Here is a 21,831-nt window from a genome sequence, read left to right as displayed (position 1 = left end):
TAATCTCAAAATTTAAACTCTAGCCAAAAGTAAACCCTAGCAAAATTTTGTAGTGCTTTAGTAATTGGAGGTTTTGATAACACTTAGAAAAGTAAGGCTCACATCTCAGTGTGGTTTTGATTTTCATTTCTTTAATGATTAATAATATTGAGCATCTTTTCATGTGCTTTGCAATTAGTTGTTTGTATACCCCCAAATTTCACAGAAATCAACTCAAGCTTACCATAGCATTGATGCTGTTGATTATACTCTTCTTGAAGTTCTTTCTTTTCTCAGCCTTTGAACTTACCCTTTCTTTATTTGCCACCTTACCCACTGTATCCTCAACCTGAATCTGATTTCCTCTCTTCTCAACCTACAAATGGTGAAGAGTCCCAATTCTGAAGTTTTAGCTCTGCCCACTACGTTTTTCTTCATGACACTTATCTCCACCTGAAGTTAAATCGTACGTTTCTTAAATTACTTTTATTTTCTGCCTTGCCCATTGGAATGTAGCTTTGTGGCGTAAGGGACTTTGTCTTTTGCATCACTCTTTCTCTGGTTCCTAGAATAGCACCTGGTAATAAATGTTTTTGCGTAAATAAATGTATGCATTAGAAAAAGTAAATGGATATTACATGAATAAAGAACTGGGGGCTCCATAAGTAACTTTCTCAATTGCTAATTGAACAAGCTTAAGTCTCTTGCATCTGGTCCTTTCAGATACCTTAATATGCTAATGAGCATTGTGAAATTTATTTGACCATGAAAACTTTTTTGGTATGGAAGGCATCATGGATATTTTGAAATACTCTTCAACTCAAGCAGCTGAACTTCTTGAAATCCTAGCAAAATTTAAACTCTAGCCAAAAGTAAACCCTAGCAAAATTTTGTAGTGCTTTAGTAATTGGAGGTTTTGATAGCACTTAGAAAAGTAAGGCTCACATGCTCACTAAGGCTCAGTGTGAATTCACTAAGAGTAGATTGTGTCAAATTATCCCCTTCTGTGCTGTTCATGGGGTTTTTATGAGAATGACATTCTATTAGATGGCCATGGCAATGGTGTTCCTTCACAATAGTGAGGTTTGGAGCTGGCTTTATCATGAGTTCTCCTTTCTGAGAAGCTGAGTGCATTGTCAGGATCTTATGATCAGTCTGTCACTTAAGAATTTATGTCAAGATATCAGGATGGGTTGAGATCTATGCCCTGGGGGAAATCACCAATACAGGGAGCTCTTTGCTGTCATCAGTGTCACAGCGAACCACAGTGAATTTCAAGTGGTTACCAGTGATCAAGAGTGGCATTTCCAGGACTTGGTGGCGACAGAGCCTGTGGAAATAGCCCTGAACACCAAACACCAGCGCAGGGGGTAGGCCTGGTCCTAGGAGGTTTCCCCAATGTAAGTACACAGTCAGCTATATGTCATTAGTGGGCACCAACCGGCCTACCCCTAAGAACAAGGCACGGAACGTGGCCAGAGTACAGGAAACCAGGGAAACTTTCTGAGAAGGTCTCCCGTAATGCAGCAGAGCAAACAAAACAGTGAGTGACCTTGATGCCCCATTAGCACATTTGGCAAGAAAGGGTTTCAGGACCCAGATGGATTGTCTAAGCCGGAGATTCTCAAAGTATGGCCCTGGACCACCAACATTGGAATCACTTAGGAGCTTGTTAGAAATGCAAATCTGGGGTCCTGGTGATCTTTGTTTCACCAAGCCCCAGGTGCGTGTTCAAGTTTGAGAATGACTGGTCAAAGCAATAAACAATAAACTGGAGCAACAGAGAAACTTTAACTGTGCCCCATTCAAAGAGCTTCTTAAATATCTTTCCTGCTGGTGTGGCAACCAATCCCTGAATGTGATGTCAACTTGGTCTCTAGATTAGGGAAAAAAATGATCATAAAAATAAAATACAAGAGTAATGCTATTACAGCTACCTGTTGAGTATTGACTACTATGTATTAAGCAGCATAATGAGTACATGCTTAGCAGATTTGCTCCTCTGTAATGGACGAGGATCCTGAGATACAGGCCTGATGAGGCAAGGCCATGCAGCTGGTAAGTGGTAGGTCCAGGATTGGCATTAGGCAGTCTGACTACAGAACCCCAGTCTGGAATACCTGATTATAGAAAGTAGAAGGGAGATGGCAAATGAAAGAAAGGGAGAGAGGAAGAGAGTTAGGAAGGGAGGAAGGAAGAAAAACAAAAGGAAGAAAGGAGGAAGAATAGCAGCAGGTTTGGGAAGTAAAGATTGAGTGAAGGCTCCTTCTAAGAATACGCTATTTCCTTGTACTGCGTGCGGTCTTTTCTGGGGTTGCTTTTAAGTCAACCAGCCCATCGATTTCAATAAAATTCACCCTGGGCCCATCCTGCACTGCTTTCTCCTCAGAATTTGGTTCCATGGGTAGTTTGAAATTTATCCTGTAATTTGGCGTTTGTTTTCTCTCTCTCTATGCTCACATAGTCTTTGTGACTTAAGTATACACTCATCCCAGCTGAGGAATCTGTGACTGTCTTCGTCGTTGACTGGAGAATATTCTGGCAAAAACATGTCTCTCTTTGGGGCCTGTGTGCTCAGGGGCTGACGTGAAGCCCCTCTCTGCTTTGTTCACCTTGGACTGCCTTGTTTCCTGCCTTTGCTTTAATAGCGTATCATTTTCTCCTGCTCGTGCAGCAAAGCCACAGGGACACTTAATCTCACATTCTCCGGAGGCCCTTTGGAGGCTTCGAGCCTGATCATGTAATCAAGAAGGGGTGGGCGTGATCCGGGACAAGGTTTGGTTCTTTGTCTGCCTCTTCACGTTTAGGCTTTTCATTTTCACATTCCTCCCCATGGTTTGTAATAAACGCAGGAACATAGCTCAAGGGCAGGAACAAGTTTAACTTCAGCCGAGGTACAATAGAGGCTATTTGGAAAGTAAAACTTTCAAATAGCAGTTTAGCCTTGAAGAATATATTGAATTAGATATGCTGTGTGCTTTGATTCACAATCTCTGTATAATAGCATTGTGATGTATATTACCTGGGCACTTTCCTAGACTAAAGAAACGAGCTATTTAAAAGATTAACGTCACAGAATCAGTGTCTGTGCTGATGAGAAAGGTGGGGGCAGGAACCAGACCACCTGGCTCCCTGTGCTGACTCTACCACTTCCTGTGAGGCCTAGACCTCTCTGAGCCTCGACTTCCTCAGCAGTAAAATGGGGATCATAGCAGAATTTGCTGACGGGCTTATTCAAAGCATTGAAGGTGATAAATGGCAAGCACAGAGCTTTCTTATCATAATAATTAAAAGTTTAATAAATGAGGATGATTTATGTTATGATTCTATGGTTTTTATTTGAAGCCCTTATTCTGTAAGGTGGCTCATGCTGCTTCATACTCTCACACATTTGCTCTTATGCAGTTCTCCTATTAGCCAATTCTTAGTTCTTGTCAGTTTCGGAGTCACTGTGGTCACATTTTAAGATGTGCTGTCATTTCCAAGCACTGGCTAAATACAACCAAGACTGACAACTATGACTAATTCCACAGAGCCCCTAAAACACTCGGACATTTCACGTAAACTCTCATATATGCTACCAAGTTGTTCTCTCTTGTTTTGTGCCTCTGTGCTCCACAGATTTCAGATATAGTTACTGAAGGTGAATGCCATCTTCCTCTGAAAAAAAAAAAATCCAGCAGGAACCAATGTGGAGTAATTGGGCTTCATGAGAGATTACTGTCAAGTATAAAACGATACGGGGAGATAATCACGTTTAATTTTTTTTTTTCCTTTCTTCTACATTTTCAGCATGTCCATGTCCATGTTCTTCCCAGAAAGGCTGGAGACTTTCACAGGAATGACAGCATCTATGATGAGGTGGGTCTACTCTCTCTGATCTTATTGTTTGGTCACTGTGATGACATCTGCGTAAATAACTAGGTATTGCCATTGATATGGTCTTAAATGGGAGTCTACCCAATTTAACTTGGAGAGTGGCTGTAGAGGAAAGTAGCCCAGAATGGCCATTACAGGAACTGAAGGCAAATGAATTTATAACGATTTTCTTTTTCAAATGGAACTGGGCAGAAACTAAATGTCCTTGTGATTTCTGCCTGTCATTTATTGGAACGCTAAATGTTTGCATGGAGAGATAAGACCCAAAGTCTCCGTAGGAGAAAATCTACAGAACAACCAATAGACATTAATAAGTGAATTGATATATGATTATTTTAGTCAAATACTACATTTAATTTTTAAAATGCTTTGGAACTCAGCTTGTCTCTCTACATAGCATTTATTCAAAGTCAAACTTTGAATTATCGTCAGTAAAAACAAGGTTGGTTTGAATGATGTGGGCGTAACCGATATATTATCAACATTTGAGCAGTTAGCTGATTCTTAGATGCTTCCATTCAAGGACGTAAATGTGAAGCCACTACACATATCAGTCAGCAACAGCCAGGTACTCTGTTCCCAGGGTGTCACCTACATGAGAACCTTCAGATGTCTGTCTGTTCTATGTGGAGCATAGAGCCTATGATGGATCAGGCTGGTATAAAATACAAGATAATTTCAGTTTATTTGTTTTAGACAATGGAGGGTAAGACGATTAAGAGGGGATCAGATGACTGTGGCACCCTGGAGGGCTTGGTTGAAAAGGGCTTTGAGGCTCTTTGTGGATGCAATAAGGAAAAGTGCTGTGCTTGATTAGCAATGTCTGCCACAGGTATCAAATGGGAGGTGCCATTTTACCCATCTATTTAACACTCCTGTTCTAGCCCTTTGAGAATGATTTCTAAAGTGCCTTTTTATGTTTATTGTTTATCATGTGGGTCTACCAGGTAAAGATCTATTATTATCCTCACCCAGTTTACATAGGTCAGATAGAACCTATGCATTATTATTATTATTATTATTATTATTATTATTATTATTATTAGGTATTTTTAAGGTTTCTTTGCAGTAACTGGGCATTAAAATGGCTACCTACACCCTTCAGGTAATAAAATTGTTTGTTGAAAATAAACAACCAGAGGTCAGAGCAGACAGTACTGAGACATATAATTAATTTTTCCGGGACTCACTGGATCCTTTAAGGTGATTGGTTATTATGCTTTTGGGACATCCCTCACCATCTGTACTTCTTGTATTTTCCAAGAGATGAAATAGACCTGTGTAGGGTGGAAATGCTCTCGTCATTCGTCCCTAAGTGCTGGTCGGTGGAGCAATTGTTGCAAATCTCAATTCAAATGAGATCCCAACCCCTGAGATTCTGATCCAGTAGGTTACCAAGGATCTGACTAATCAGTAATTATGTGGCCCTAAAAAAGTTTTCAGGAGATTCTGATGCATGGCTAGGTATAGGAATAGTCTCTCTCCCAAATTTGGGTGTTCCTAAAGTCATATCTTGTGATATTGTAGATCAAACTGATTTTCATTGGATGTAGAATGTTCTTTGAGGTTGGTAAGGACTTAGGTCGAATGGGAAGAAAATCAGAATAATGGAGTAATTATGAAGAGATGCATTTTAAAAAATACAATTACTGGCCTTACTTGCGTAAACTAAGGTCAATAAAATGTTGCTAAGTACAGGCTATTTTAATGAATAAATTAGCACGTGATTTATATACAAGTGAATACTGCTAAAGTATTAAAAGAGCTTGAAAACACTGTTTTCTTGGGCTGAACTGTCACCTTGAAATCTTGTTTATTTTAGCCCAGTTTGTGACACAGTGTCTGACACTGAGGTTGGTATGTGACCGTTCTCTCCTCCCTTACTCTTTTGCCCTTGTGTGCATGTTTCCATAGCATCTCTAGCTCCACAGATGAGGCAGCACATGTCCTTACCTCCTACATATTTGGAGAAGCATCTCTGGAGAATTAATTACTGTGAGAGGTTTTTTTTTGTTTTGTTTTGTTTTCTTCAATCAACTGCTATGTCATACGAAGTACAGATAATACCCATGGAAGGAGGTTGTAGTATAAGAGTATGAAGAGATTGAACTTTGAAGCCAGTTAGAATTAGGTTCAAATGCCAGTGACATCTACTGATTGTGTGTGTGTGACGTTGAGCAATTCACATAACCTCTGTGGTTAAATTCCCTTATTTCTAAAAAGGAGATAATAAATACATTTCAAAGATTGTTATGTGTATTATATGGCATACTGTATGTTAAAAGCTTGTTACAGGACTTGGTACATGCTACACCTTTATTAATAGGTAGCTGTTTCTATTCTTTTTATTATTATTAATTTTGTTTAAAAAAAATAGCAAGCATGGGTGAATGGAGAACCTGGATTTGAAGCCAGATTATTGGATCCTTCCATTCAGCACTCTTTCCAAGGGTCAGATTTCCAATTCCCCCTTTGCCTTAAACCACAAATTCTAAGATTCATCTTCCTCTTTGTATAAAAATACTTCTCTAGCTTGAGTACATAATAAGATAATGTGTAAAAAGTGGCACGAGAAGCATGAAGCACTGCACAGGCATTACTGGTACAAGATTAGACTGAGTGATCTTAATCAGAAATGATGGAGTGATGAGGGACAGCATTTCTTATACTGAAAGGAGCATTCACTCTAAATTATGCATCTGTCCATGAAATACAACAAACAGACTGCCTTGGAGGGTGGGAGTGGGGAATGGGGACAGCAGGAGACTGAGCTCGATAAAATGTAATTGTATTCCTACTGCTGCAGAAATAGAAAATGATGCCTAAAGAAACCCGAGATTGTAAATTAGCTAGGAATGTTGTATTCTCCCTGGGCACTGTTTAAGAGTGATAGTGACAAACTGGAGAAGGTTCACAAAAAGGTGATTGGGGTGGCGGAGTCTAGAAATAGTGATCTGTGGAGAATTGAAGGTAGAGATGTTTTGTCTAGAGAAGGAAAGGCTTGTAGGGGGAAGGCAGTGACAGGGTCACTGTTTCTAAATATCTAAAGGGCTGGCAGGTGGGAAATGTTCTGTGTGGCTCTGGGGGAAGATCTGGGTCTCTGAGACCACTGGGAGGCAGATATCAGCTCCACAACAACAGGTCAAATTGCTAGAAACTTCTGAACACTTATAGCGCTTTGTGGAGAGGTGGGGGGAGCTTCCCATCCCTGGATACATGCAAGCACAGAATGGATGGCCCTGATTTTTCAGGAGGATTTCTACATCCAGTCCTTGGATGGACTACATGGTTCCATGATTTTACACATCTGGCCCATTTGATCATTACCTCCATTTTTAGGTTGTGCAAGTTTTGTAACAAATAGTGTGGGTCTTTGTTGTTGTTGTTAATATTGTAAAATTTGTGTTACTGCCTAACATAATATGTTCCTTTATTGTTTAGTTCATGGCAACACAAGGTATAACTCTTCTTTGACTTATATGAGTCCATGCTCTATTGGTTTTTCTCATTCCCAGCCTACTTTTCACTTTTCCTCCAGCTCATTGTTGCATATTGATGGTCTATGGGCTTTGCTTGGTTTGTCATATGTTTTATTTTGCTTAAAAAGTATCTTTTTATATTAAATTTATTGGGGTGACATTGGTTAGTAAAATTATATAGGTTTTAAGTATACAATTCTATAATATAGCATCTGTATATTGCATTGTGTGTTCACCACCAAAGTCGAATCTCCTTCAGTCACCACATATTTGAACCCCTTTACCCTTTTCTACTTCCCCCCTCCCCACTTTCCCTCTGGTAACCATTATACTCTTGTTTGCATCTATGAGTTTTCCTTTGTTTGTTTGTCTTGTTCCTTTGTTGCTTTCAATTTTATATCCCACATGGGAGTGAAGTCATATGGTTCTCAGCTGTTTCTATCTGACTATTTCGCTTAGCATGATGATCTCGAGATCCATCCCTGCTGTTGCAAATGGTAGTATTTCATCTTTTCTTTTGTCTGAGTAGTATTCCATTGTGTGTATGTACCACATCTTCTTTATCCAATCATCTGTGGAAGGACACTTTGGTGGTTTCAATGTCTTGGCTACTGTGAACAGTGCTGCAATGACAATAGGGTACACATATCTTTAAAAACAAATGTTTTCAAATCTGGGGTGTAGAAAGCCAGAAGAGGGATTGCTGGGTTCTATGGTACTCCTATTCTTAATTTTTTGAGGAACCGCTATCCTCTTTTCCATGGTGGCATTACCAATGTATAGTCCCATCAGCAGGACATGAGGGTTCCTTCCCCCTCTTTCCCTACAAACTCCCCAGCACTTGTTATTACTTGTCTTGTTGATAATAGTCATTCTATGAGGAGTGAGGTGGTATCTCACTGTGGTTTTGATTTGCATTTCCATAATAGCTAGGGAAGTTTAACATTTTTTCATATATCTGTTGGCCATTTATATGTCTTCTGGGGGGAAGTGTCTGTTCAGGTCCTCTGCGTATTTTTTAATTGGATTGGTTGGTAAAGAATTCGTACAACTGAACAACAAAAAACAAGCAACCCAATTGAAAGTATTCTTTAATAATGTGCTTTATTTTGCCTGCAAAGTACTTTTTGAATGATTCTGAGTGTTATTCGCCATGCCACTTATTGTCTAGGTCACTACAGTTCCCACCAGCCCGTCTCTTACCATGTCTTGCCTCACTGCTTTGTGATACCTGCCTGACCCCTGAAGCCGTTTGAGTTTGAGGTCCCTGACTATTTCATGGCATAGTCCTCTTTCTCTACCCCTCAAATGTTACTATTCCCACGATCCTCTGTGTACTCCACTATTCATGCCACTTGTCTGTAACATTAATTTTGTTTCCTTGCTTATTCATTTACAATGCTGTGTCCCTGGATGAGTTTTGTAACTTCAGTAGCACATCTTGTTCAACTTCTTATCTCCTTCCTATCTCAACTCTCATTCTCTCTCGTTGCTTGCTCCTGTCAAATATATTATTCTTGTTCCCACCTCAGGGCCTGTTCGCCTGTTTTGTTCTTTGCCTGTAACTTCTTTCGTCTTTCTTTTTCTGTCATGTGCCTTCATGTCTTCCTCCAATTCTCAGCTCAAGCGTCACCTCCTCGGAGACTTTTTCATTGATTGCCCCACTCCATCTAAGACAGCTAATTCCTTATCTCCTCCATAGTAACTCTCTCCTATCATCGTGTTTATTTCCTTTTTATTATTTACAACACTTGAAATAATTTGTTAGTTTATTATTCAATGTCTGCATCCCCAACTATACTGCAAAGCCTTGACAACAGGGACCTAATCTGTGTCATAGAGCGGGTCTTCAATAAATATTTGTTAAATGAATGAGTACATGAAAGAACAAGGTGTTGAACTAGAAGAACCTGAACTTCCCTACTAGTCCTCACCTAATTTAAAAGGAGAGAACATCTTGATTTTCAGAGGGTCAGTTTATTAACCCAGAGCCACATTGGGTGAGATTTCTGACATGGTGATATCAGCCTTCTGAGGTTAATTGAAGGGAGCACTGATGGAACAGAATTTGTCAGAAATCAGTGTGCAGATGGATGCAAGTTGTAGCTCATCAGAAAGGCTTGGTGACGTAATTATAAACCTTGTCTGATTACTAAGCAAGTCTGGTAGGCACATGTCAAAGTTGGTAAGTAACTTGCCTTCCTTAAAACCTAGACTTGTGTGTCTGTAACAAACACAGATGTGGATTTGCTGAAAGCAGGCCCAAGAGCTCCTCTTCCTTTCATACCACCCTTGATTATTATCTGAGTGTATCTTCACCTGCTCTTCCTTCAGCGCTCTGTCCTGGATCTGTCTTTACACATTTTGTTTACTAATTTATCTTCCCCATTTCAGAAGATGAGTCTCTTCTTCTCTCCCTTAAAACTGAGTTCAAACTCCACCCTCTCCAAGGCAGAATCTCTTATAAAGCCCATTCTTTATGGTTCTCTATGCAGATCTTATTTTTTAGCTGCTCCAAAACTCTACATCTACGTTCTTGAAATTTCTGAGAATTATGTGAGGCATTCTCTGAACTCATGGGTCCTCCATTATCTTGACAAGTTGATGAAGATTATGATAATTACATAAATGGTTCCCTGCATAAATGAGCATGTACAGCTAATGTGGGAGAGGGAACCCCGCCGCCTCCTGCCATGGTACCTAATGGTATTCACTCTGTAAGGCTTATCCTCGCTGTGTCCCAAATAAGCAAGTCTCATAAATGTTGGACAATTTATCAAATGTTTATGGGTGACATTGAATGGTTGTGATTGTGCACTGTATATAAAACCCATTACTGATGAAGGAAGTAACTGTTATTAAAGCAAATGGGAATAGCAATCAGCAATTGGACAAATTCAACCATGAATTTCATAGACAGAGCAACTGTGTGTTCAAGCATGTCATGGGAAACAATTGCTTGGCTTAACAAAATGCATGAACAAAATCAATTTGCTAAAATGCAGGTCATTTGGCCCTGAGGGTGAGGGAGAACTATCATACTGCTGATAATATTTGAACTTGGATCTCTTTCACACACCATTTGACAATGGTCTCAAAGTCCATGGGTCCCCAGCTGACTCTCCAAAAAAGAAGGAATGTGTCAGTGAGACAGTTAATTAGCTTTTTTCCCTCTGGGTTCAATGATGTCCTCATACCGAGCAATGAGTTTTTGAGTGTTTGAGAATTTTCTAATGTAAATTTTGTTATCACTTGTTCAGAACAAAATAAAAACTACATGGGTTCTAACTTCATAAGAACTTTTAATTCAAATAATCTCTACGTGATATAACCAACACACAAAGAGATAGTAGTAGTAATTTAATGATTTGTGATATCAAATACTCCAGGTGGATCTCCAAACGCTTTTTGGCTACCTATTGTAATGATAAGAGAACTTGGTAAACATCTGTTTTACCCTTTTGTATATTACATTATTACTGAGTTAAAATTCTGTGTCCCTTGGAGGAGAGAAATATAAAATTAGCAGAGAAGCATTTATCTGGTAAAAAGTATATATATTTCTGCCATTTTTTCCTAGTAGAAATAAGAATTCAGGGAGTATTCAATTCAGATTAGTTACATTTGGTGGAATCTACCACATGTGGAATTGTTGAGAAGCATGGAGGGTTATAATGGTGGGGATGGTGGGCTGGTGGTCTCTAGGGAAAAAATCTTAAAATGATTGGACATGAGGGAAAACTGAAGGAAGGCAGAAGAGTGTCTGATGAGAGGACAGGTACCTAGAGGATGTGCCCCAAGGCAAAGGATGCCTCCTCTAAGGTTTTCCCTAGAGTCAGTTTGGGAATTGCCGCTATAGGTCAGTTTTCCCAGAAATGCTATCCTCTCTCATTTGAATATGCCTAATTGCATATTAGTGAGAAATAAGAAAGAAGAAGTTAACCACACGTTAGTCTATCCGTAGTACTAAAGTAAAACCACTCCGTCAGTGGTCTCTCCATATGATCCTTCCTCATTATTTTCTGAATAAGGCTTTGTATGCAGAGACATATCTGTCTTCTACAGTGAATTCTCTCTCCAAACACACATATCCCAGCAAAACTATCAGGTGTGTATTAGTTAAGGTGGAAATGCCTGCTCCAAGAAATCCTTGTTGTCGGTTTGTCTTCCTACCTGTCTCTCACAGTTCTGTTCTCAGTTACACAGTGGCTGCTGCAATAAAAACCTTAATTAACATCAGTAATTAAAAATTGGACCATTTGTGTGTTTTTCAAAATTAAGTAAAAACTGGGTTTTTAGTCAAGGTTTTTGACATAACTATTAATAAACTGTTATTTAAGAAGAGTGTCCAAAAAATTTTGCTAACTTTGGAGCCTATGATGAACTAAAGAAAATTATTTAGATCTCACATAACAATTTTCCAACTCTATTTTACTTCGAGTTGAGAGCTTGGGAAATAGGAAAGGTTATAAATAAATTATTGTTTTTAAGTTAAATTATTAAGTTAGGAATAAACTATGAGCAGAAATGGATAAATACAGCAAGGAGAAAAGAAATATGAATTAAGCATTGGCACTTTTTTTTAATCAATATAGAGTATAGTGGCCTCAAAGAATAAAGCCCCCACACATTGGACTTGATCTTTCCTTGAAGAAGGAAAGCAAAATTAGCAAGAGTTAGGGAGGAAGGGAATTAAAATTATTACTATCATAATTTTAAAGCCGCAAAGCATTTGAAAATGATTTTGCTTTTCAATTGTCTGTTTCTTCATTAGACAGATACACTTATTTTAAATAGCCTTTATAAATAAATCCCATTACCCCTTAGCTTGGAAGCAGGTCTCATTCTTTGAAATTATCAACCAGCAGTAAACAATAAGGCCTCCAAGTTGCTTGCTTCAGGGAAGGCACATATAAACCTGGAATCCCAGCTTGAGTCACCAAAATGTGGTTGTAATTTTTTCACCATCAGGCGATATCTATTATCAGTGTGCCCCCACTTTATACCTTGCATGTTGTATTCTAGAGCAGCACCTCCCAATAGAAATATAATGTGAGTTACATATGTAATTAAAAATGTCTTAGTAGCCACATTAAAATAAGTGAAAAGAGATAGGTTAAATTAATGTAACTGATATAATTTTTAACCCAGAATAACCAAAATATCACCATTTTAACATGTAACTAATATAAAACATTTTCATGAGATATTTACATCCTCTTTTTGTATAAGTCCTTGAAATCTCATATGGATTTTACATTTTCAGCACCTCTTGACTCAGACTAGCTACATGTGGCTAGTGGCTATAAAATTGGACAGTGCAATTCTAGAGTTTGTTAAATCCAAATAGCTTTGTTAGTATTCATAAAGTGTAATTGGATGCAAAACCTCCCTTTTTTTTTTTCAAGTCAAGAAGACAGTAATTTATTTTTCTTGGTTCTCAAAACTATAAGGTAACACAGGAGATATGTCACCAAATAATTAAACTAGTTTCTATCATCCCTGATCAAAGGCTATTGATGTCTTAAAAATTAAATGACCTCAAAGATGACCAGACGGGTCCCTCCACACAGATTACTTTTATTTTTCTCCTTTGGCTATGAATTTCACGAGGGATGCTCACAAAATCACCCATGATTTTTGGAGGACAGACAAGCTACTGTTTGATCATTATTTCTGTAGATCATTGCTCTTCTAAGTGGCCCAGTCAAGCATTAGTTAGATGGCCAAACTTTCTCATTCCAATTTTGAAAAGAAGCCCATTAAATGTCCTTTTGAGACAATATGAAGGGATTAAGCCTGGGGATCTGGATCCAGATTGATTGGTGTTTAGACTCAGCTCTATGTCCTTGAACAAATTGCTGAACTTCTCCCTATCTCAAATTCCTCATCTGTACAATAAGGATTATGATGGAGCTGCTGTGAGAATTAACTAGGTTCGTGCATATAAAGCCCTAGAACAAGCCTGGTGGATAGTTCACACTCAGCTAGTTAGCTCTTATGATTCATATAATTATTGACAATATTGTCTTGAGGCCATGTCAGAGAGCTAGTGAGTGAGGAGTCGGAAGCTGGAGTCGGTGACCCGCTAGAGGCTTCCTTCTGTGGAGGCCCAGGAAGTTTCCAAATCCAAGAAATGCATCAAGGGGAGGTCATATAGGTGCCATGTCCTTACTGGTGTCCATCATCATGCATGCCTGTGGGCCAGCAGCCTTCAGCTCAATAATTTGTGAGGATATTAAATTTTTAAGCTGTAAACAGCCCACACTATCTAGACATCCAAACACAATGAGGAAATCTCTTCTGGAAAGAAGAAATTCTAACTTAAGATTTTCTTCTAATGCTTTCAAATTGCTTTAGCTTACTGGAAAATGGCTCTCTTTGGAGATGTTTATGACCTCCAGATTTAGAGGAGCAAGTTGCGAGATGCCTAACTTTCTTTTTAATGAAGAAAATCTTGAAAAGGCTCCTATACCTGCATAGCTCTAAATTCTACATATCAGGTCAATACAGTGATTTATTACAAGTTCTTTAATGTTGAACTTGCTACTTTAATTTCAATGTCTCTTGTGTTTCCCATATTTGAAACAGGAAGAAAAAAACCTAAAAGCATTGGGTTAACAGTAATAAATATTTCTAGTTCTTAATCTTCGTTCCTAGGGAGAGGAGTAATGAAAAGTAGTAATAGAATAAAATTATTATTGTCATTTAATGAGAATCGACAATGGGCTGAACTCTATGCTAGGTGCTCTATGTATATTATTTTAGTCTTTATAAACTATGCAGGGTTGATATCATTAATACCATTTAATTGAAGCTAAACCCCATGGAGGGTAAGTGTCTGTCTTAGAACCTTATAACAAGCTCATGACAAAGCTTGTTTATACCAAAGTCTGATTGACTACAAAGTCTTTGCTCCAAGGACAATATTATCCTTCATTTTTATGGAAAAAAAGACAGTGAGATAAGTGATTTTCTTAGAGACTGTGAATTCCAGGGCTAAATCTCAGTTTTAAGGTCTCATTTGAACCTTGGAGACATTTACACACACACACACACACACACACACACACACACACACCCTATCCTAGATGTCTACTAAACCCTATAGGTCCTGGACATACCACTACTGTTAAATATGTAAAACTTAGAGTGTAGGAAATTGACATATCCCAAAGTTAGATATTCCTTTCTGCTTTTAGGATACAACTCACTAGTTCCCACCTAAGTACTTTATTATAACTCCATTTTATCATTGTTGTTGTTCTGTTTTTTTTTTTTTTTAAACACAAGGAAGTCATCAATTCACTCCAGTCAACTTTTTAAAATTCCCAAGTTCATCCTTTCTGAGCTGGTTTTATGCACTGAACCTCTTAAATACTTTTGCATGCTTTATCGTGTATTCATGTCATGATAACACACTGAAATATTTAAAAGGAAATTTCTGCCTTTTTTTTCCTCAAAAAGAAACAGTCCTTGCTTCCAACACTCAATGGACCATAAATATCTTCTAGGGCTATACCAGTACCTGCTGGAAATCCTTCTGACACTAGCAGTAACTAAGGAACTCATAGAGTATTTCCTTTGCACTTAAATGAAATCTCACTCTGGCATCTTCTTTTTCCTTTAAAAGAGTTTTTTTGGTTCTATTTAGAAAACTCTTCACAGTTATTGAAGAGGAATTTGGGCATTGGGATCATCAAGTCCATGCATGAACTTTCAGCTGGCTTCCCAGTAACCTTGGCTCTATCAGTTGATATGAAGACCAAGGCTGATTGTTTTTCTATCAACCTGAAATAGCCTGAAATGAGAAATCTGACTTGTTTTCTCACACAATTTCCATCCACAAGATGTGTCTTCCATTTACCTTCCTTCCCTGGAGCACTGTAGTTTCTTCTTTTCGGTCTCATCTCCAAATCAAGAACATGAGTGGGAACGTGAGCGGGTTTCATCTATTGGTGACCTGGCATAGGGCTGAACTCGACTTCTTGAGAGAGGTTAGGGATGACATTTTCATCAGTTGGTGATGCTGTCAAAGGGAGAAGGAGAATATGGTGCCATTATGACATTAGCGTACCGATGAATCAATGCAGCCAATGAAATGCAATGTGGAGTGGTGAGTTATGTTTGTCTCTAAAAGATAAGAAAACTGAGACCCAGAAAGATATTGAAACTTTTCTGAGATCACAGAGAGAGTAAGAAACAGACCTGGGATTCATACTCAGGCTGTCTGGCTCCAAAGTCTGGGTTCTCTTTCAATCTGCTGTCTCTGTGATCTCCCAGTGGTTTCTTACCTTTGTCCTTACATACAATAAATCCCACTATCTAATGGAGTAGGTTCTGAAGATACATTTGTTGAGCTGAATGCTGGGCACTCTGAATTCAGAACCTCGTTTTCCAATTCCTCACCTCTATGGCTTTCCTTTATCAGCTGCAATTTCCCCCATTTTGGGATATTACCTTCCTTCCTGTCAAAACCATCTCTCAAGAAAGAACCCGTATCTTAAATGTAACAAGAGTAGTTCACATTATTTACCTTCCTGAGATGACAAAGTATTTTTTAAACTAGCAAAGCCTGTTGGGGGAAAGAACGGGATTTTAAAACTAGACTATTCGGGCCTCAGTCTAGAGATACAGTGGGACGTTATGGTAACTCCAGAATCAAATTACAAAGGCCAGCTTTGGACCCTGTGTTCATTTCTGGAATGTACCTGAAATTAGTTTGATAATGGCCCCTGGGAGCCCCCACCATCACTCTGTAAAATAGACCAATCTAAGAACAATCCTCGTGAACCTTCAAACTGTGGAATTGTATCAACACCCTGCCAAGAAAATAATAGATATTTCTATTTTATTTTCTCTAGGCTCAAAAATGCTCTTGTCTATATCATAGTTTCCAAATTACCTCAGAGTGTGTATCTATAAAACATGTATAACTTACCTATTTAATTTGAAAAATCTCCACTTGGGAAATTATTTAAATGCCAAATTATAGAGGAATATAGTTTGAAGGTATATATTCATGTATATGAATATCTTAAAATAATTTTAATGACATAATATATTGGGATTGAATGAAGAGGGTGGCTTGTAAACCAAGAATAGAATGGAAACATATGCACTTGGTATGTAAGAGGGATTACAGTGGATGATGGAATCATAGATCACTCCTGTTTCTTTCTTCATACCCTTTGGCATTTTCCAAACTTTATATAATGAATGTGCAATAATTCTGTAATGTAAAGAAAACATTAGGGGTCATTTTTTAAAAGCAGACATTCTATGTTCTTTTTCACTCATTGTCAGAGAACGGTATTTACTGGTAGTTGGTAAATGTGGTGAAAGAAGTGAGTTTAGTTTTGGTAAAGACTTCTTGGGAAATACTCCTATGTGACGTATCATTTAAGTTGAAATGCCCAGAGGAATGGCTTTTTGGCATTTCTACTCTCTTGCTTATTTGGAAAAAACACTCTTCAGGATAACATTTTTCCTGAGTTCCTCTCTGAGAGGCAGAAAAAAGAAGAGGTTAAAATAAGCATTCATGCTGATGTGATATTCTGCAGTCCATGTTCCCCATTACTTTTTCTTGTCTCAGGTTTCTTCTCAATCACCATGTCATTTCTTACTACGTCTGAGGTTCATTTGAGTAGCCTGTACAGCAGTTATTAATCTCACAGTCACCAGCTTGACTATACAAAAATGAAATACTTTTTTACTCCCAAAGTTCAGTTTGATACCTTGGCTGTGATAGCAAATCACTTCATTAGCCCAAGGTCAGGTTTTGTCTGGGAGTTCAGTGCTGTCTCAGTCAGTCAGGCCTGTAATTCAGCCCCATTCTTGTTTCCGGCCTCTACATTCAGCATTCTGCTCCCAGGAGCATGTCACATGGGATGGACAGGCATTACATGGTGCTTGGCTGGTGTTTCTTTGGCATCTGTGTCCCAAGTCCTCTGCCTTCCGTGGTCCTTGGGTATATCCATGCTCCCTGCTTCCACCCACAACAAGTGAAATCATCCTTTGGGCGATGGTAGTCACTGATAACCTATATCCCTGAGGGACATGGCCTCTGGTCATAGCACATGAAAGTCACTTACTCTGTGTCATTTGCCAGCTTTTCAGTGTTCTTGTGGGCACAGATATGTCTTTGTTTTCTTCCATACTTTTCTGAGGCCTGCAGAAGATTTAGGAGTCCCTGGAAGACACTCATGTCGTCATTACAATCCTTCATCACTCTCTTTACAGAAGTATGTACTACCGGAGGTCTAGATGGGGAAAGCAGAGCACGAGTCCACTTGTCGACTCCCCAACCCACAGGGAACGTTTCCAGCAAGTCGCTTGTAGCAGGCAGAATGATTGCCTCCCGAGGTATCTGCATCCCAATCTTCAGAACCTGTAAATATATTACATGACAAAAAAGAATTAAGGAGCCAATAAAACCAAATTTGCTAATCAGCTAACTTTAAGATAGGGAGATTATCCTGGCACATTGCCCTCATGTGCATTCCTGTCCCCTCTCTCTCTCTCTCTCTCTCTCTCTCTCTCTATCTCTCTCTCTCCTCTGTCCCTTCTCCAGTTACAAACTCTTTTTTTCAAGTCTGGGGATGGGCAGATAAAGCTACTGAGTCTTCTTGTCCCTACAGGAATCATTTCTCTGTCACACGGGCTCTTGCCTTTTTGCAGTTTGCAGCTAAGTGAGTGAAGCAGAAGACTACGACTGAGCAGTAAATACACTTCCATTTAGTCAGGAGACGGTCAAAAGAGAAATGGCATCCCCATGATTACTTTGAAATATTAACTTGCCTCATCTGGATGAGAATTGAACAACAATAAGTATGGAGAAAATAGAAACCGCTACGTACCATAACCAGTATGTTCTGATGAAGGGCTGTTGGGTTCGGGGAGGGAAGTGACTACCTTCCTTCCCTCACATAGAGGCTCATGTCCTGGCTCCATTGGTAATGAGACTTGGGCCAGTTCCCTTTGTCTGGGGCTCAGTTTCCCTATCCGCCAGCTGAGAGGTATTCATCTCATTTTGGTAACCTCTAAGCGCACGTTCAGCTCTGATACTTTGTGATTCCATGACACTAACTAGTTCAATTGAAGAAAAAAAACACTTGCCCTGAGGACTGCCCCCACTTTGATTTCTACATGACGGCCACATTAGCATAGCAGAAAGGATATTGACACTGCAGTTGACTTTTAAAATTCACTGAGGAGAGGAGATAAAATGAAAACACACCAGATGGAATGTGAGCTCCCTCCTATTTCAAAACTTAGACATTTCCACTAAATGTAGGCACAGACTTAAAATTCAATATCATCCTGAAAGCTATTTACAGTTTTCCAAGTGACAACAATAGTCTCTTTCGAAAGGAGGAGAAACTCTCCTAAGATGGATTCTAATAACTTTGGGATTTTATTTTGTGGATGAAAATATTAAGAGAATAATTAGTTGGCTGTGAAAATAATAGGGAGGGGAAATCGTGCAGGCAATTGAGACACAGTTGTGACGCCACCAGTGAGTGACTAGGACCTTCCAGGAACCAATCCCAAGAAGCACTGTGAAATTGGCTCTTTATCTTGTACAGATTTACTAAATGAACTTTCAATGTCTTTAATTATTAGGAGTCTCACATGCTGTGGTTCTTGATCCATTTTGGGTAACAGACACCTTTGGGAATCCTGCTGAAACTTGGAAACTCCCTACCTATTTTTTTTAAAAGATATTTACCCAGACACGTTAAAGATGTACATGTAATATTTGGACTTTTTTTTTAAAAGTCCCAGGTTAAGAACACCCAATTTGAGGTAGTGAGAAGAATGTTCTCAAAGTCTAGAAAATTAGTAAGACTGATTTTATACAGGAAGTTTTACACACACACACACGCACACACATATGCACATATAATCAAGGAATTGTGTTCACATCCTTTAGGCGTACTGTGTCCACTCAAGATACACTTCCCTTTATTTGAGAACATTTAACTGTTAAGTTATTCTCTTGTAGAGCAAATGTCAGAGACACGAAGTGTTAGAATATGCAAGGAGGAGGATGGGGTCTTTCGAAAAGGAAATATTCAGTAGACCTGGTAGGTGAGCTTCATTAGGAAGCCCATAATTGAACATATCTGATGGGCAAATCTCTCACCTTCCCTTTAATTAAAAGTCAGGTCCCAGAATCACAATAGCTTCCATAAAACTGGTCATAGAGTTCCACAAAGCATGGTCATTCCACTTTTATTTGTGAATCAACTTGATTTCTGATGTTTGATGATTATAATGAGTGGTACAGAAAACTAGGGTCTTGAAACTTACTATCATAAGTTTTCTTGAAGTTACATAAGGCTTTAAGTTGTAAGAATTGGAAAGTTTTGTCCTTTCTATCAGTGGAGGAAGTTCCATATTCAGTTTTTCTATTCTCCAATATGCTTTTCATGATTATTTGTTAAGTGCAAGAAGACTCAGACTGTGGCTCTATAATATTGAAAAGATAGTTTGTAAGATTTTTAACGCATCATGAAGCTAGTTGATTCCAAAGTGCTTGAGAAAAAGTGATTAAAAAAAAATCTTGAGTTTATATTTGCCATCTTTTTTTTCATCTTCAATTAACCTTTTATATGCAGTCACCTCATTCATCCCACACATACCTATCAAAGGTACACTATTTGGGAGACTCTAGGATAGGCTGATCCAGACACCCGAATTCAAGATATAAGTTGCTCAAGCTTCATGCATCTGAAAATAGGATGCATCCTTTTCTCCCAGAATATGCCCCCTCTTCCACCCATCCTTACTGTTGGCACCACATGAACAATCTGGGCCAGAAACCTTGGTTCTTCTCGAGCGCATTCTTTAATTTCATCCTCTGTATGCTTTCATTCACCAAGTTCTATCAATTTTTCCTGACAAACACCTCTCATAGTTATTTCTAGTCGTGGCTGGGCAGAAGTCCTGGGATTCCACTATCCAGGGATTTTCTGAGGCTTCCCAGGGCTGCCAGATCATGCCTACTTCTCTCTTGATTGTGGGTGAAATTAGAGAGAAATCTTACAATGCCATCAACTCACCTTCTTTCCCCAAATATCTGAAGGTTGGGGCGGGAGATTTTGATGCAACTACAGATTGTACCCAAATCATCTTTGTTTCTTTCTTTCCTTCTCTGCCTCTCTCCATTCCTTCCTTGTCTTTCTTTTTCTTAGTAGGCGCCTCTTTTGCATCTTACGGCACAGGTTTTTACTTGATCCCCTATTTAGAGGTTACTGGTAATATTCCCCTGGTTTTCACCATCATTTTGTGGTTATTATTAACTTTGTTAGGTGTTGGGGAAGGAGGGAAAGAGATTATTTCTTCTTCATTCTGTCACTTTTATGATAATGAGGCAGCCACTATTTTGTACCATTTCTCTTCTTCAGACCTTCACCAACTAGTACAGCATTGCCCCCAACCGACATGGCATAGGTTCCAAGAACCCCAGTGAATGTCTCAAACTGTGGATCGTACTGAACCATACACACACACACACACACACACACACACACACACACACACATATATATGGTGTTTTATCCTGTACATACATACCAATGATAAAGTTTGGTATAAATTAGGCACAGTAAAAGATTAACAACAATAATAATAAAGTAGAACAATTATAGCAATATACTGTAATAAAAATTTTGTGAATGTCATTGGTCTCTTTCTCTCTCTCTCTCTCTCTCTCTCTCTCTCTCTCTCTCTCTCTCTCTCTCTCTCTCTCGAATTTTCCATTTAATATTTTTGGACCATGTTTGAACTTGGAAACTGACACCGTGGAAAGCAAAAGCTCAGATAACTAGGGGATCTCCTGGACTTCCTGTACTCTGACTCTGGCCACTCCATTTATACCACGTGAACTGGCAGGTTGGTTTTCCTTAAATTCACACCTTGACATTCCAATGCTGAGTCAAGTCCGAACTTTTTGTCCTATGTTTTCAAGACTCTTTGAAATCTCATTTTGCCTCCTTGTCCAATTTGTCCCTTCCATTTATTCACCATTTGCTTACTCAAACGGCCCTCCCATGGGCCAAACCGGGAACTAAAGCATTCCTACCTTTGTGCTTTCACATTACTACTTATAGCAATTCTGAAAGCCTTTTCCTCCACTCTTGTCCTGTCCCGACTTCTAAAGGGATTTCCTGACTGCTCCAGTCCACAAGAGTCTTTCTCTGGAGACCTTATCATGCATATGTTTGAGCATGTAGATTCTCAGAATAGCAGGGTTGAAAAGCTCCAGAATAATCTACTGCATTTAAAAAATGGAGAAACTAATGCCCAGGTAGGTAACTGACAATAACAGTGACTATTTTTAGTTCCTACCATGTGTCAGGCACTAGGGCAGGAACCTTCCGTGTTTTTTAAATCACAACTTTATTCAGATATAATTAAAATACCATATAGTTCAGCAATTTAAAATGCACAGTTGACTAGTTTTAGGTGTATTCACAGGGTGTGTAAC

At 38.9% G+C, this 21,831-nt stretch overlaps 1 protein-coding gene across 8 annotated transcripts in view; it reads left to right on the top strand.

Annotated features, from left to right (window-relative positions):
• FHIT (fragile histidine triad diadenosine triphosphatase) overlaps positions 1–21,831 on the top strand; it is a 1,395,299-nt gene that overhangs the window by 1,205,607 nt on the left and 167,861 nt on the right. For all 8 annotated transcript variants that reach the window (XM_033131625.1, XM_033131622.1, XM_033131621.1 and 5 more), the window contains one exon: positions 3,772–3,840. In XM_033131625.1, the coding sequence (XP_032987516.1) occupies positions 3,772–3,840 (69 nt within the window). The remainder of the gene's footprint in view (positions 1–3,771; positions 3,841–21,831) is intronic.

Source organism: Rhinolophus ferrumequinum, chromosome 17 (genome assembly GCF_004115265.2).
Source record: "Rhinolophus ferrumequinum isolate MPI-CBG mRhiFer1 chromosome 17, mRhiFer1_v1.p, whole genome shotgun sequence".
Classification (NCBI taxonomy): domain Eukaryota; kingdom Metazoa; phylum Chordata; class Mammalia; order Chiroptera; family Rhinolophidae; genus Rhinolophus; species Rhinolophus ferrumequinum.
Note: the sequence above shows the minus strand (reverse complement) of the source record. Positions and strands in the feature narration are given on the sequence as shown.